The sequence below is a fragment of the Parus major genome, chromosome 2 (genome assembly GCF_001522545.3).
Source record: "Parus major isolate Abel chromosome 2, Parus_major1.1, whole genome shotgun sequence".
Taxonomy (NCBI): Eukaryota; Metazoa; Chordata; class Aves; order Passeriformes; family Paridae; genus Parus; species Parus major.
Window position 1 is genome coordinate 85,990,354 of NC_031769.1, and position 15,820 is coordinate 86,006,173.

Below are 15,820 nucleotides of genomic sequence, written 5' to 3' on the forward strand. Positions count from 1 at the left end.
GAAAGCACAAATAATTTCAAGTACACTTTATATATTTAACAATTAAGTTGGTAATTTTTTAGTTAGAGATCTTATAATACTACTAATATGCATGCTAATGGTTTACATTAGTTTTTTCTTCATTATTTACCCTATCACTACACATGAAATTGACCCAGGAACAATGAACCTCTCAGACTGCTGTGTGATGATTAAATTGGTCAACACTGAAGTTAGATCTCCTATTTGAAAAAAGTAAGGATTTTTTGTGTGTGTGTTCATCTGGTAGCATCTGAGCACTTTATGTACATCAAGTAATTATTTCTGAACTTCAAGCTTTTACAACCAGCTCCTCGTTTGATCTAAATTAACTAAGTTCTTGTAACAAAGTCTGCACTACATTAAGAACTGCAGAAAGGAACTCAGAAAACATGAGGGAGCGTGAAAAATCTTTTGTCTTAGGTATTTTTAACCTAAGTTTGGTTTTCAGCATTGCTAAAATATTTCAGCCATCAGAAATGCATTGCCAGTGCTGGAGGGAGGTGACCTGCCTGCAGCAGTACTGCAGCTCTCTGAAAAACTTTGAGTATCTCCTGCATAGGGCATATATCTGGTGTATATATAGGGGTTACCTCTTGGGAAAGAAGACTGAAATGGGATTTTCTGTGTCCTTCCAAGCCTCATGTACATCTAATGATTATGCAAGAGAAGCAAGAAATCAAAGTCCTTGTTTCAAAGGACAGAAACAAAAACTATTACCAAGAAAACACCACTGGATAAGCAGGGAAAGAAAATTTTATAGCGTGGACGTCAAAACAAAGCTATTAAAAATTAAAGCTGCCCTTGTCATTTCAGATGAAGTTCAAACTGCTATTTACTTTCTAAGTCAGAGTTAAAAGAAATCCAGTAGTCTTACATGTAGCACCTTAATCAGATTCACTGAATCCATTTAACTGGAAGTACTGTCAGAGATTTCCAAAAATGCTAGGCTCAGTGATTGTGTGAGTGGTATCCAACAGGTGAAATCTCAGTGGAGGTGAGGTTGAATGCTTTAGATATTTGACCAACTACTGGAATGTCAAGCTCCAAAAGACAAGGATGAGGACTCTCTCCGAGATGGCACATGATGGACAAGGTATCTTTCCTGGAAATTCATGCTGAGGGTTCAGATATGACCGGACTACCACAAAGGTGCAGCTGCAGTGCACATGAATCCTGGATTACCTTTAATCTAGTTAGTTATGTCATGGCAGCACTGATGATGTACTGGTACCAGCAGCAACCTCAGCCATGCAAGCCCACCTTGTCTCTATTTACTCAGGCAGGTAGCCCAAGGAAGCCTGATGAAAGGATTTTGCCTTTAGCTTTGGCAAGCCTATAGGTATTGCAATTTCATCTCTCAACACAGACTTAAGGGGATCCAAGTTATGTAAGTGGTACAGATATATCACAGCAGAAGACTGGATTGGACTGAGTGTTGTACAAATAAAAGCAGATTGACAACATTCACTTAAGGCTATATTTACTTTTTTTTTTTCTTCTATTAAGACATACTTCCTTCCCCTGCATTAACCCACCATACCTCCTTATCAATCCCTCACCTTTTCACACTCAGGTTAAAAAATGCATAGGTGCAGATATGACACTCACTGCAGGGAAGCTGCACTGTTAAATGCTTGTGTGGTTGTACTTATCACCGAATCAGGTCCAGACTTCACTCTTACCCCAACCCTGCCGGACCTCCCTTTACACCCTTCCTGTAAACCATGGGCATGCACAGAGACAAACATGTACTGACTAAATGCATTCATTAGCCAGAGGTCATGAAGTTTTATATTTGGTTCCAAGCTTTTCATCTAAAGGTTAGTCAACAGCAGAAAGCTGAGGCTGCCACAACATCTGAGATTATGCAAAGGTAAAGAAAAGCCAGGCTCCTAAGCTACAGAAGGTCACACTTGTAAAACCAAACTGAAATGTTACTGATCTGTGATAGACTGTCCACAAAAAACTATCTTTAATTGTCACAATTTTGAAAGGAAAGGTTATCAAGGTTTTTATTTTAATTTAGCTCACTCTGAAAAGGCTTTTTATGATTGAGTTACATCCTATTAGAAAGCTCCTCAATAATTTGCAAGTACACCCTCTTTCAACTTTTGGATGATGACACAAACCGTATTACGCTAAGCTGTAACAGAACTACAGTCAATACTTAAAAATCAGAAATCCTGCTATCTAGACAGGTTCTTCATGTTATGCAATATGATACATCATCTATGAATTAATATTTGCAGGTTTCATACTGCATAGCCTTCAGTAGTTTTTCTAGTATGTTTAATTTACTACATTACCCAAAGAGCAAAGCACACCGAGGCATCTACTTCATTTTTTATTAAGTCTACATAAAATTAACAACATGGACTTTTATTTTTTTCTGTAAACAGCTCTGCTATTTATGAAGATTTTTGTAAAAGACATTCCTTAGACTTCTCATTTCTCTTTAGTTAATTAATATTTGAGGATACCATCTCATTAATGGTAGAGAATAAGGGGAAGTCTGTAACCAGAACACATCCCAAAGTTATGCTGAAATGAGTCAGCCAAGTAGTTAAGCTAGAAAAGGTAGAGAACAGTCTGTGTGAGGTCTCAAGTCTACCTGCACCAGTATCCCTCCAAAAGCAACAGAAGAATTTAGCAATTCCTTCTAAAGACTCCTGACATAGACAATGTTATTAAGAACAAATTATGCTGGACTAACTGAATCTAGTCTATATTTTGGGCTATATATACCAAGAACAGGAATTAAAAAGCCAAGGTTTATCACTAGCAGTCATAATCAACCATCCTTTCAAACTCTGCCATATCCATTTGATTTTTAATTTCTTGCTGGATTATCAGAAATTTATCTTTGTGGTCTGTGAAGTACTTCCCTTCAAAGACAGGCAAAAAGGAGAAAGGCAGAAAAGGAATCACCTTTTAACTGAAACTAGTGTTCTGCAGTACAGCTTTTACCCCCTTTATTGACTCTGGTAGAGTGTGACATTTTTTTTAATTTTTAAAAAAATCACCAGAACACTACACACAACAAAATGAACCCACTAGTTGTATATTTTTTCATTTTTTAAAAAAATCTTGATTATAATATTATTACTGCATGTTCAAGCACAGAAGTCAACCTTGTATGTAATACTATAGGGCTTTCAGGATTTCTACTTATGAAACTGTAAACTAAACAGACAGTTTTCAAAGATAACTCCAAGGAACTAAAAGAACACACTCTGTTAAGAAACTGCATCCACATGGTTTTGCCAAATAAGGTAAATTTCTAAACTAAAAATGAAATCCAGACATTTTAGCATTTAAAGCTATTACAGTTAAATTGTTCTTACAGCCTACCAGTATTAAAGAAAAAAACCCATTCTACTCATATGAATTTTCAACAAAAATGAAAAATTCTTAGCCAGAAAAAAAGCAGTTGAGACTACACTTTCTCTTGTGGCTCACCAAACTCAGCTCTTCACCTGAACTCTGCTAACAGAACAGTATCTAAGAAAAAAAAAATTATGACAGGTTATGATTGCACTTATTTACTAACCACAAGTCACTCACATAAGATAAAAATTTCAAAGCTGGGAAATAAAAATTTAACTTTAAAACAGGAGAAATACAGTCAATGGCAAAAGAACATTAAAAATGCTCGTCTTCATGGACAGTTATAACTGAATCATGAAAACATATCACACACTTTTAAAAGCCACACAACAGGAAAAAATGTTTTAGCTATACTAATTTATTTATTTTTTTTTTTTAACTAGCCTTTATATTCCCTTCAGACTTGTTAAAACTCAGCAGTTCTGAGGCCCTGCAAAGTCTAGTTTTATATGCATTCACTCCTGGTACACTACATACTATGCCTGTGTACACAGGCAAGTTTGGCACTTCAAAAGTAAAAGATTGACAGCACTCACTGAAACCAGTCCATGCATTTACTTCTGCAAGCATTTACAGCTATACAACTGTGCTTCACACCCTTGCCACTCCCCATGTAATTCAGTTAACTGATGCTTTCTCTGAGCAGAGAACAGCTCTCCAGACTGGGAGAGAACTGGTTTTGTTAGGTGTACAAGTGGGGACCAGGTGGAGATCAACTATTCTTAAATAAAAGTGCTCCTAAATCACTCTACCCCCATAGAAAAGATAATGCAATACTCTGCTGTGCTAAACATTCAACTGTGTGCATTCACTGGAGTAGAAGAGATCAGACAATTATATGACCTTCAGTAGCTTATACCAAGAGCTGGAAAAGAGGCATTTGAGAGAGAAATCTGTATGAAGCAAGGCATGTTAAGGAGTGTTCATGCTGCAAAATAAAAAAAAAAAGTAATTATAGAAAAAATCAAACTCCCCAAAACCAAAGAATCCATTAGTTGGAATCACAATTTTTCTGTTTATTTACCTTCTTATTAAGCCAGTGCCACAGCTTGTCAGTGGCAGGGGGAGATGGAAGAAAAGGGGAAAAAAACACAATACAGTGGAAAATTATTGAAAAATGCAGTAATAGGGGAAAAAAAGCAATGAGAGGCAGGCAAAGTCATCCACAGAATGAAAATGAAATTGTTCTAGACACAAAGGTAAATTGCAATAGGAAGAAAAGATCATAACAAATTCTAATGCAAGAACCTGGGTTTTACTATTAACATGCACTTTTGAAACAAGGAGGGATATAACAAATATGAACAACTTTAATGGTATTAACAGAGCTATCAGCACATTTGGACAATTCCAGTTTAATTATACTGAGAGCTACCAACAGATTTCAGAGCAGGACTTGTACTCTGAGAAGGTTATTTCAGCAAAACACCAAATCTTAACATGAGGTACTTGTTTATGGCATTAATACTCCCATCCAGGCATTCAAATATTTCCATTCTATGCATTTCATATCCAGGCTTAAGTTCCTCCCTCTCCTGTAGGAAAGTACTGTGTTGTATTGTTGAACAGATTTCTTATGTTTTTGTGGTATCACATTCATATTAAAGCGTTCATATTCAATGGCACAACATCAAATACATAATTAAGTCTGATATACACACAACAGCAAATTGTAGATCATATTAATGTACAGATTTCATGTAATTCTTCTTGCACTTCTCAACAGTCAATTTCTCCTTTTGCACTAAGTTACTTTTCTTTACTGATGCTCATCCACATGCTAAAGCATACCTGTTTTAGAACCTAGTTTATGTAGGACTATACTCTTAATTCTAACCATTACTAACCAATTAGTAGCATAATCACAACAGTGAAGAGCTTTTATGTTGTTATTCATCTGCTAGAGATTAGGCTTGCTTCTCCCTGAAAACAGGACCATTGAATTCTCAGTAAATCTAGCATGTTCACCAGCTCCCAGAAATTACATTAGCTCCCAATGTAAAAAAAGGTAAGAATATTTCAAACTTACAAAAATCTCATAATGCTGATTAAGTTAGAAGCAGATTTACAAAGAAACACGAACAGGAAAAATGAAAACAAAATATGTCACAAAGCACCCACATTTACTAGCTTTTGCTACCCATGGAGAGTCACAGTTAGAGAAAACAAATTAAAAGCTTCAAAATCTTCAAACTGACACTGTAGAATTTGTTTCTATTTTTACCTCTTCACATATGGAATAACTGATCTGTAAAAAAGGGGAAGTTGTTTTCTGATTCAATTACATACTTTTAACTTTACTTCTGCACTTCAAAACCTACTATCTGTAAATGAGGTTCATTTTTGAAAAAACTTACATCTCATGGCTGTATTGCTCCACTGTATTACAAAATACAACAAATGAGCCCTAAGATTTTAGCAGAATGAGAAAGGAAGTCTTTGGTATTTTTCTATAATTTCAGCCTCTGGGAATTGGGTGATAGATACAGTAATTAGGAACATAGTATGTCCAAAACAACAATATTTTTTATAAATGTTTAAGACAATACCTGTGAGGTTCTACCCACCTACCAGCTTACCACTACTGATGTTTAAGGTAGTTCTACAAATGTAATCAACCTACATTTGAAAATAGGCTACAGCTTAATTCTAATCTTCAAGTCCAAAATTATTAAGTCTACAGCCACTTTTCTGGTATTTTATTGGAAAACTATTAATCTAAGATCTTACATGTCTATGAAAGTATTTTCTATAATAATATAAGTACTGGCAGAGACTCTGCTTGTTTTCTGTGCTTGGTTAAACTATGCGCTGAACTTGGTACCAGAAGAAATAGAAGCTGACTTTACCCAAAATCCAAACAGACTAAACAATCCACATATAAAATTCTAGTGCACTATACCTGGAAAAAACATATAACAACTACATGATTCATTCAAGTAAATCAGAAAGCATGCATGTAAAATATTAGTACGTTCTAACAAGTAAAAGTCTAGTGCATGCAGCTGAGCCACCGCCAATGCTACTAAACTCCCTCACAATTTCTACAATCAAACTGCAGTTACCATATATAAGACAACAACCTTCTTCAAAATAAAAAAAACCCAAAACAGTAAATTATCAATTTTCTACTGTTGATAAGAACGCACATAATACCCTATCAATTAGTGTGGTTTGGTGGCTGACAACAGAAGCCTCCATACTCTCTCCTCCAAGAAATCTCTCACATCTGAACTGCTGTCTGTTGACTCTCCATAAGGTAAATGCACAGCCACAGACTAAAGAATACAGTAATGACATCCAATTTGCATAGTCCATATTTAAAGGAGACACATTCAGACATAGACTGAATGAAGAAAATGCAATGCCCTTTCTCTTCTCTTGGCCATAATTTCTCTCATTTCAAATTTCTCCGCACTCCCAGGATAACCAGGGGTAAATGAGAATTGTTAAAGAAGAGAAGCAGTTCTATTCTTGATGGTTTTGTTTCAAAATGGATATAATCAGTAAAGTTCAGATTTGCATGCATGAGCACTACCCACCCATTTCTCACAGTGGATTATTCTTCAGACTATCTACATTAGCCTCCTAAAATTTGTTTGGGAAAAAGACATGCCACTCTAAGATATGTTCCTCATTCTTACTACATTTCACTCAAATCTGGAGCTATATCCTAATTGGGCATACCATGTTTTCCAGCCCAAATAGTACCATTAAGTATTTGTGTGAAACAGACCTTGTTAATGGCTTGTTGTTCTTAGCTAAGAGTCCCAATACATCCTGATGCTAAGATTCCGTTTCCAATTAACTTAGCATACCAACAAAAAAACCAAACCAAACAAAAACCCTAAGCAGATTAATCTCCCATGAAAATAAGCTAAAAACAAAATATTAAAAACTAAACTTCTATTTGCAAAGGGAATGACCCCTCAGTCTTGGTTTCTCATGCACACCCATAAAAGGTAAGCTGTAACAATTTACTCCCCAAATTTCTATTTTGTGTTTGCGTTATTTTTTACTTCCTCTTCAACAGTGCCTATGACGTCAAAACTTTCAGTAATCCAACTTAAAAAATCTTGCAAGGATGTCATTTTTGCTCGTCTTGCCCTTTCCATACAAAAAATGTCAAATGCCAATAGTCTGTGGTATTGCTTCCCAAATTCTGAGATAGTATGCATCCATCATCCTACAATACACAGAAAAAGCAGAGCCAACAGAACTAAAAATATATGGAATTAGTGTGATATGCACTGGAAAACTACATATAATCCCAGCCACCCATGATAAATGCTGGCTGAAACAGAATTAGAATAGGCACCAATGAGGACAACAGAATCATGCAGATTATCAAGTGTTCTTCTTGTAATGTCTGGGAAAGCTTAATACACAGAGTGCAGACTCAGGAGGAATACAGCTGTCATCTAAAAAATGGAGGGGTGAAGGGAGATGGGGAAATGAGTTGGCCAACACTATTCTTTTGCTTAGACAAAAACAACACGTAAATAAACTGACCTTAAGTACATTTAAGCTGAAGAGAGAGAGGTTCTGCTGCACATTAAAGCCCTACCATCTTTAAGGAGAAAAGACTTGCTGAAATTAGGAAGGATACTGTATCATACAGTTATGCAATACAAGGATACCAAACTTGACAACTCATGAAACAACAATACATTCAACATTGTGTCTAGAGACTTCTTCTTACAGAACAAAATCCTTTTATAAAAGCTTTGTATAATGTAAGTTTTTATCCCCATGTTAGTAATTTTCACTTTCCTTGGAACACCACTTTATTGTGTTTATAGCTGTATAATGAAAGGCTTTTCCTTTTTCAAATTCTTCCTCAATGAACCCTGTGAAATTATTACTTTACTCCCTAGAGCCATTTAATGTTTTTGATGATCTTTCATCCATTCACCCATTAGATCCAGGCTTAAGTTCCTCCCTCTCCTGTAGGAATTCAGAGCTATAAACTGTAAGACCAATCTGCCAAGATACAGATGCTCTGATGTATCAGAGTACTTACAGGATTCAGGGTTCAGCTCTCCAGTTACAGAAGTCCTAAGATAATGGCTTTTTCCAGAGCAGAAAATACTTCAGCACACAGTTACAGAAAGCACATTCTTACACAGTGCCATAGCTACTACAAACAAAATAATCTGTTTACATGAAAACTTTTAATTCTTAATGAAAGAAACTTTATATAGTTTCCTACACTATTTGCAATGCAAATGTAGGCATATTTTGCATGGGGAAGAAAGGAGGGGAACACAGAAGCCTTATTCTATGGCATTTCCCCAATACTTTATCCCACATATTTCTTCACTTACAGAGTGAGCTCATTTTTGTATCACCATACTACTGTGTACAACAACTTTGCTTCCACACATTACAGACAAGTATGTCTGAACTAACTTGGGCCCTACTTACCAAACACAATGGTCTGATTTTTAATTAGATTTTCACAAAAGTAGGAACATCTTATCCTTCAGACTAAAGCTCATTAGGTTTAAATTCAAAACCTTTGTAACTAGGTAAGGTGATTAAACCGTGAAAACTTTGCCTTACTCAGATAAGGAACCTTATAAAGCTGAGTCAACATTTTAAAAGTGACTTCTGTCAAGGTTTGCATGCAACCATTCAACAAATTCAAATGTGCGCTTAAGTGTGAATAGTGACAGAAGAGACATAATCTAAAATACACCATAAAACAGTTACAGTTTCACGTGAAAGACATATCCCCATTAGTGACAGACATTTATTTTAGAATTAAAGCATCTCATATATGGTGAACAGAGAATAAAACAAACTTTCAAGTTGCTTAAGGAAGTAAGTAGAAATACCTTACTGTCAAGCTTTAGCATAACACTTCCAAGTCCTCTGATGGGCCGTGGAGCAAGAGCTTCCTGACGTTCCTTAACAAAATTCTCAACAAGTTGCCACCAACTTTTGCAGTGCTTTGCCATGAAGTTCAAAACTCCAAAATGAACCACGAATTTTTTAAGAGCCCAAACTGTAATGACAAGAAGGAAATTAAGTATCAGAGATTTCAGAGGAGCAGCACAAGACTACTTACCTATTATATTCTGGAAGATTGATGAAAAAGAAAGGAAAATACTTATTTCCCATTAAAAACTTCTGGAATTTTCCATTGGTTTTAGTACTAATCTCCTCACTGGCTTTGCAGCTGCGCTTATCCACATGGAACTTAGATGACAGCATAAGAAAAGTGACTGCACACTGCACAATAATGCAGCTAACAGACTTGAGTAAGGCCTGGGATAAGAAGATGCCATTCCATGATTCCAGACCAGTGGATTTAATACATATCCACACACACACCCCATACCAAATGACTTCACATAAAGTACCACAGTCAGAACTTCACAAATAAAAGAAAATTTTCAGCCTAAATTCTTAAGTGTTAGGCCTTCTAAGTTGTTAAACTGTATCTTTCCTTCAAGAACTGAAGAACTGAAGAACTGAAGAACTGAAACACCACATCACAAAGAATTCCACAGCAAGAAGCATCTATTTAAATCTTCTTTTCAAATAGTACTGATAGATTTTGCTTTTAAATGCTAAAAAAAATATTTGAGAGTAGCATTTTATCTTGGCAACACAGGATACTGAACTTCCTGTCACTACAAATAACTTTACTTCTAGATTTATTTTTTTTTTTTTATTGTGACTATTCTCCAAACCAGATTCTTTACTTACTGCCATACATGAGCTCCACAGCAGCTGGCAGAACATCACTTCCTCATCAAAAATTCACATCATGTTTCTACTTGGAGACGTGAAAAACGGCACACACAGCCAAAAAGGTTAACTTTACTGCCTACAGGGCATTTATCCAAGTTCCACAAGAGCTTATTCACTGCCAGCCACACGTGTAATAGTTTATGTTCTTGGCCTTGCTTTGGAGAGCCAATGCAACAATTTGCTGACGTTTATTCATTTACCCTCTGGCACCACCATGTGGCAAATATGGGATTTATTGTCTTGAAGAAACAGAATAATCCAGTAATTTCTCTATTAAAATGAGCAGCAAACATACAAAAAAGGAGAAAATAAAGTGTGAGTGATAGCACTGAACTTAAAGACTGAAGTTTTGCATGACAAAATGCAGCTCATGGTCACAACACAAACTGCTGCTCAGAAAAGCCTGGCAGGCTTCCATTTTATACGGTGAACAACATACCTCAAATGGCATTCTAATATTCCACTATTATTGAAGAGTAAGTGCTTACACAGTATCTTCTAAAATAAATGACTGTACACTCATTGCAAAGGAGGTGCTGCAGTCAATCAAACTGCATGATGTAATTATATTAAGTTAAAAAGAGACAAAAGATGAAAAACTAAAGGACTGTTATTAGAAAGCAGTGAGCAAAACAGGAAAAATTCTGCATAATAACAAGTTCCAAACATCTGTAGGAAGCAGAAAATTACCTGAAGACAGTCATCTAAAAATAAAAAAAAAAAAAAAATAAAAAGATACAACAGGACAAAGAAGTAAATGAAAGATCTTAAAAATAGACAGTAACAGGATTTCCAGGCTGAAATCACTGAACAAAACGCTAAAAGTGTTCCACAACGTGGTTCATTGCTAAGCTTTTCAATTCACAGCAGTTCTTTCACCTTTTCATTTTATGGTGTAATTATGGTCTAATTTTCCCACCCTCTACACTAAGCAACTTTAAAAGACCATTTCATTCCAACTGAAGTACAAAAGCATTCAAGGAAAAATGTCAATGGTACCAAGATGTTTCTAATAGTCTAAATGCTACTTTGTATGAGTCCTCTTTACCAACATAAGGAACTCTGGTAAAATTAATACCTTTCTATTTAAAGTTTTGGGGAGGTTTTTTGGAGTTTTTTTACATACTAGAAGCATCCTCTTTAAGGTTCTTTAAGGTTGAGGAAGTGCCTCAACTTGTTATTAGTCTCTTCAAACTTGAATCATTGCAAGGAAACTTGCTTTATTAGCCTTCTTATTTTCCTAGTATTTTTACTATTACCTCTCTTTTAGCCATGAAGATTATCATCACTCACCTTCTGATATTTAATGTAATCCACTGTTCTAAATTTGGCTCTGTTCATCATTATACTGCCTATGTGTAATATTTTTCTGATGATTCAGTTATAGACCTCAAAAAAGCACTTCATGGCCCAGGGTCACTGCTAAGGCAACAAGTCACAAATATTCCCAAAAGTAATTTCTCTTTTGGCATAAGTTTATTGTTTGGGTAGTTATTTTAGACCTAATGACTGTCAAGAGCAGTATTCATCTGTGTCATTCATAGATGTGTACTTTAATCTAGACTTGTGTGGCTCAAGCTTAAAACCATTCACTGCTGTCTAACTGTAAAACTACTGCTTCCCTTTCTCCTTACACATAGGTGTTTCTGAAGAGTGGTTAGGTTACTCCTTGACTTTTCAATGAACTAGCCACATAAGCTCTGCTTCTAATTAGTCTATAATTTATTTTCTAATTCCTTTTTCACTTGTGATTGCCATCTCCCATGACACCCAGACAACCAAAACTGGGAAGTTCATTCTGTAATAACTGTACTGGAACGAAACAAAGGTCAAACCCCTCTCTGCTCTTACCCTGCATTCAGCTATTTATATGTCTTGCCATCACATTACCCTTTAGCTGCTGCCACAGTGCCACAGCCAAAGGTGCAGCTGTTCTTTTTTCCATGCCCCAGAGTTCACAGCCCTTCAAATCTGCAAGGATGACCTCAAGCCACAAATTCCAGATGGTTTACACTAGCTTTGTGTACTGTGCACAGATCTCAGGGTTTTGGTAGCAGGGTGGCCTCTGGGGGAGCCTCCACGGGAAGAGACCCCAAGGGTTGCCTTGCCAGACACAGTTCCAGGTGGCTTTGCAACAGATCCATCACTGGGCAAAGCTGAGCCCACCAGGCAGGGGTGTGGTGCTTCAGTGGAAATCTTTCTAAGGAAGGGCAGAAATCCCTGGGCAAGGAGAAGAGGAAGGAACACAGAAAAAGTGACTAGAGAGGAAAAAGGAACAGAGGGTAATGGAAGGTAAGGTAAAGGAAGAGAGGTAATGAAAAGGCCAGGGAAGCAGAAGTGCTCCACAGTGGAGCAGGACCACCACTCCAAGCGACCATGGCCCACAGAGGATCCATGCTGGAGAAGGTACACGCACCTCTTGAGGGACTGTAGCTAGGGATAAGGAAAATCCTGAGCCCATACTTCCCTAAATGGAATGAAGTTCATGGATAAGCCCACATTAAAACACTGAGAGAATGACTGGTTCTGAGGGTATCTGGCCACTAGCTGGGGCCAACCTACCACACTTAGTAAAAAAGAAAACAGCTACATTCAAGTAGCTATTGATCCATACTAAAATGCTAAAAAGTTGCATTTTAACTGAAGTTTAGAGAAAATCCAAGCAAACTAGGAAACTCACTTTCTTTACAGTAGAGGGATGGGAAGGAGTGCCTTCCAATTCATAGTAGTTCACACATACTACTAGAGTTCCCATCTTCCCTTTTCACCCCCCAAAAGAATAGAGGAAAAAGTGGCATCCAGTTTTAAAATACTGTCTTTCAATAGGTATCATAACTACTCCAATTCTTCCACCTGATATATAGAAGAGATTCATGCAGATGTGAAGCAACAAAGCTAATTAACCTCAGAGCTAAAATTGGAACCAAATTTATCTTGTGACTTGTCCACAGAGCCTAGAAACCCACTTTTTACAGAAATTAAAAGTTAACATGAGCTCTACTTTACAGCTGAGTAACAGCTAAAATATTCTTCATTTATAGGTGCAACAATATGAGAGAAATGACATCAGGAGGAAGAAAAACTAACTGGTCTAAACCAGAAGTATTATGACTATGTAAGGTAAGGCACTGTATTATTTCAGGTAACTACAACAGTCAATAGACAAAGCAATTTAACAGAGCTGTCCACTATGTGGTAATAGACAGTGCACATCAATCCTTTTTTAAGCTGTAGTTCATCTTGTCTTAATAAGTCCTGAAAAAGTTTTTATTTAAAACTCATACAAGCCTAAAAGCCTTTCCTCCTATTTTATTTAACATGATGCCACACATTTCTAATAACTGGATTATTACCTGCAAAAGGCACTGGCAATAGCTGCACAATCCAAAAATTCAGCCAGATCTGAACAATGACAATCGCCCACACAAGAGTAACAAAGTAAATATCACTAGTTTTCTTTTTTCTAAGAAAAGATCCAATCTCAGGTCTTTGTCTGTTCCCAGAAGATGATGAAGAGGAGGAGCTGAAAGATGATGAAGCTTGTGGAGGTCGAGGCTGATCACCTTCTGCTGTTGCTCCTAAAACAAATACATGCAAACAAAGAAGTAGAAATTATCACATTAATATTCACTACAAAATAGAATACATTCTCTATTCCCAAATTACATCTCTTTTTTTTTTGGAAGGTGGGGGTGAAGGAAGGGATAGCAGCAGAAGGCTGTGTTTCTGTTGCTTGTTTTGGGTTGTTTTTTTTCTTTTAATTCATCTAAAAGACTGAGACAGCCTTGGCACTGATCTGCATTTTCAAAACTAGAACAAGGCTGTGTAAACTCTCCCACATCCTGCATCACTGTGCCAAGCAGTGCTGAGAGGAGGAGAGATGTAAAGTTGCTACAGCCTCCAAGAGGGCTCCTGTCACTGCAGGTAAATTACTAGCCAAATATGTTTTATCAAAGAAGCATAAAACCATGAAAAACACTAAATATAACTAACTTCTAAAAGAAATCTGAAGTCTTAAAATAAATCTTCCACTTCTTTTTATATCAAGCACTCAAAAAGGAATCTTAGATTTGCTCAAAACTCATTTAAACAGAACAAAAAATACAGAGTATATATTGAAAAGAAAGCTTGTATCTTACAACTGTCTCACTACTACTTTTCCAGATCACTTACAACACAAACATAGCAGCATTCACACTGTCACCCTAAATTCCTTGCTCTGTGTAACAATTAGTAACATCAAGCACCAATTAGTGGATAACAAATTTTGTAAGTCTCTCACTCATAAGTTAGCAAACAAGAAATTAAATTCAAAAATGTAAACTGATGTGTTAAAGACCCTATACATAAACAATGGTCTTTTCATGCAAAAATATTATATTTAAATTAAAATTCTTGGATGCAGAATATGGCAATTTATTTATTTATTTAATCTTTCAGTTGCTGGATGACACCAAATCCATCTCCAGCTACTCTATGTAAAATATCTCCCTGAGAATACCAGCACATTTTTACTGAGGCCCTGTATTGTTGTCAAAATGCACACATTTCTCACACATCACTACTCAAGAAAAGTCCGCAGCCATAGCAGAGGAATGCACACACAGGAAAACCTGAAAATTTACTCCATGCTGAAGCATAAAAGGCAATTTAATATGCTGGTACATACCACACAGCTGGAAAACGATGAACACAACTCTTTCACTGGACTTGTGTCACAGACACATCTTCTCCCATGAAGAAAAACTGCATAAAAACTGTACTACATACAACATCCTACATGCACAGCAATCAAACCACTCGTGTTCCACACACATGTTTCTAGCTGCAGCGGGTCACAAAAGCCATTTCTAAGCATGACAGCTAAAATGTTCAAAAAGGCAAGACTCATTTGTCATACAGCAGCAGTAAGAGACAAACTGCATCCTCACACAGCAGATGAATACTTCTCTTTTGCTGCAGAAATCTGCAGTGTTCTAGAGGTAAGTGGAACTACTACTACAGCTTAGGAACACCTCTCCCACCACACAAGGACAACAGTGCAAATCAATTGATTCAGCTGGGATTGACACTGGGATGATGACAGAAACATCAGATTGTTGTTGGTTATGTATTTGGTGAAGTTCAGAATATTCACAAAGGAACTATGGCATGCAACCTGAAAGAAGAAATTCTGCAAGCAGCTAAGCACAGCAGAAGCTTCGGGGGGGAGGCTCTTGGCAAATCAATGTGTATCTCCATGGGATGACGGCCAGCCCTACTATACAAATTACAAATAATATTTTGTAAGGGGAGAGAAAAAGTTACCTGTAAACAGAAATTTTCCTAAAAAGACAAAAATATTTTTGTCATATAGAAGAGGGCCTATGATTTCCCTGTACTTCTTGGTCTATATGCAATAAAGCAGAAGAGTGCTAACAGAAACAAATGGATGCACTAAAGGAACACAAATTTGAAACCATAATAAAGAATATTCCCCTTCAATTTATTCAACACTTCTTGCTGTTTTGCTTCTTATGTTGGAGCAAAGCAAAGAATGCTAAAGTTATATAAAATACAACAAGCAAAAAATTTATCAAACAAAAGGAAGCACTAAAAGCCAAAACAGAATGATTAGCCGAAGTCTATGCCTAAGATTAAAGTTATACAA

At 36.5% G+C, this 15,820-nt stretch overlaps 1 protein-coding gene across 3 annotated transcripts in view; it reads right to left on the reverse strand.

Moving 5' to 3' along the window:
• TMEM245 (transmembrane protein 245) overlaps positions 1 to 15,820 on the reverse strand; it is a 79,267-nt gene that overhangs the window by 48,137 nt on the left and 15,310 nt on the right. For 2 of the 3 annotated variants that reach the window (XM_015618538.3, XM_015618537.3), the window contains exons 5-6: positions 13,524 to 13,748; positions 9,249 to 9,418 (exon numbers count right to left, since the gene is read on the reverse strand). In XM_015618538.3, coding sequence (XP_015474024.1) covers positions 9,249 to 9,418; positions 13,524 to 13,748 — 395 coding nt within the window. Of the gene's footprint in view, positions 1 to 4,432; positions 4,457 to 9,248; positions 9,419 to 13,523; positions 13,749 to 15,820 lie in introns of all 3 variants that reach the window. The other variant, XM_015618536.3, reaches the window with a different exon arrangement.